The sequence below is a fragment of the Pinus tabuliformis genome, chromosome 7 (genome assembly GCF_031772625.1).
Source record: "Pinus tabuliformis cultivar Carrire ecotype Pingquan chromosome 7, CPIR1, whole genome shotgun sequence".
Taxonomy (NCBI): domain Eukaryota; kingdom Viridiplantae; phylum Streptophyta; class Pinopsida; order Pinales; family Pinaceae; genus Pinus; species Pinus tabuliformis.
In genome coordinates this window covers 1,207,949,195-1,207,950,845 of record NC_142293.1, presented here as the reverse complement: position 1 = coordinate 1,207,950,845, position 1,651 = coordinate 1,207,949,195, and the positions used below count along the sequence as shown (strand labels likewise).

At 42.5% G+C, this 1,651-nt stretch overlaps 1 protein-coding gene across 1 annotated transcript; it reads left to right on the top strand.

Annotated features, from left to right (window-relative positions):
* Window positions 1-894: 894 nt before the first annotated feature.
* Window positions 895-1,446, top strand: LOC149251741 (uncharacterized). The gene has a single exon (XM_089453977.1). It carries the CDS (start codon window positions 895-897, stop codon window positions 1,444-1,446), a length of 552 nt encoding a protein of 183 aa, XP_089310103.1.
* Window positions 1,447-1,651: the final 205 nt, after the last annotated feature.

The following is a 1,651-nucleotide window of genomic DNA, read 5'->3' as shown; positions in this document are numbered from 1 at the left end:
AAAATGGTCATATTCACAATTGTGAATTTTTATTTTCATTCCATTTTTATTGGAATGCATTGATAACTTATTGCTCATTGTTTCTTTGTTATGTTTTCTTTGTTACACTTGTTTTTAAATGCTTATATGTTTACAATATTAATTCATTTTATAATAATAATAATAATAATAAAGTTAAGAGATCTACATCATTGAAGTAATATCGACATTGATCTCGGAGCTGAACTGGAAAAATCACTGAGAAGAATGGCAGAACACTATGGGAACAGATGTGCAGCTGTGATCCTTGCCTCTACGACCAAGCGGCCTCGTAATGAAGACAACCTTCTGATATCTGGAAGCTGTGACGGACTTGGTTACCTCCCTCGGGAAGACCCTAGACTTGACTATAGAAGCCAGCTTTTGCTGAGAGGAACGGATCCCCTTGGACCTACATGTGAGTGTTATGTTCGAACTCGGTTCTCCTCATATGATTTAAGTGTAATAAATGCAGGAGATCTTGGCGATCTGGGAACGGGATTTGGTAAATCGATTGATAGTGGTTTAGCTGGTTCAGCTTTCCCTATAGACGTCCGACAAACCAACTCTATCATCTGCATGTACTAGACAGTAGCTGTCAAGGAGATCAGGCAAGAGATCAGCCCTGATCTAAGTTTCCAGACCTCTGCTGCGGTCGTGTGGCAGGAGGTAAACCTGATCGCTGACGAGGCCAAAGCATGCAGACTTCAAGGCATCATTACCGTAGTAAGGGCAATTCCATTTTTTCTATATCCTTCCTACATACCCAATTTTGTACAAGATGCATATGAAAGACCAATGCACAGATCTGGATTGGGCATCCCTAGCACGGAAGGCGGTCAGTTGCTTAGATCTGCGATTGAACCATCAGATTAGATGCTTAGAAGAACAAGAAGCCTTAACAAAACCCACATCTATGGGCATGCAACAGTCAGGCAGCAACCTCAGATGGGCACAAATCTCGTAGAGGCAGACTTCACACAGCTCCTCTTAAAAGCACCAGAACGCAGAAGCTATTGCGTGAGGTTATGGAGGGGCAGTAGTATCCTGGAAGTACGAAATAAAATTCAGAACCTTCTCATCATTCCAGAACAAGGGCAGAATCTGATCCACAAGGGACGCAGTCTACAAGACCACTACACTCTTCAGGAATACAATATAACCACAGATTCAACCATCATCATTAACCTTCGTTTTCGAGGAGGATGCTCTGGATCCAACTCCAAGGACACAGGCTCCTTCAAGGATGCAGTGATGGGTAAAGTGAAAGCGCAAGTCAATTCAACAACAAACCCTGTTCTTCCTGGGCCATACATAGTCGAACAACAATCGGAGAATCTTGCTCTCACCATTGAAATGCCTGAGGTAAACGATTTATACTCAGATCTATTTTCTCATTCTGTTATCTGTAGATTCAATGGTTACTAGCCCAAATCAGGTGATCTACACCACTGGATCCATACCACCTGGACACCAAACTGTGAAATCTACTTATGCCCCAGGGGGTTTTTTATAGTAAGATTCAACACAAAACAAGAAAAGGAACTCATCCTTAATAAGGGGCCACGGTTACGGGGAAACGCAGGGCTCTACATCACTCCATGGTTTCCAGATTTCGACACCAACACAATGG

Coding starts and splice junctions, on each gene's coding strand:
- LOC149251741 (XM_089453977.1), top strand. CDS start 895: ATGCTTAGAAGAACAAGAAGCCTTAACAAAACCCACATCTATGGGCAT.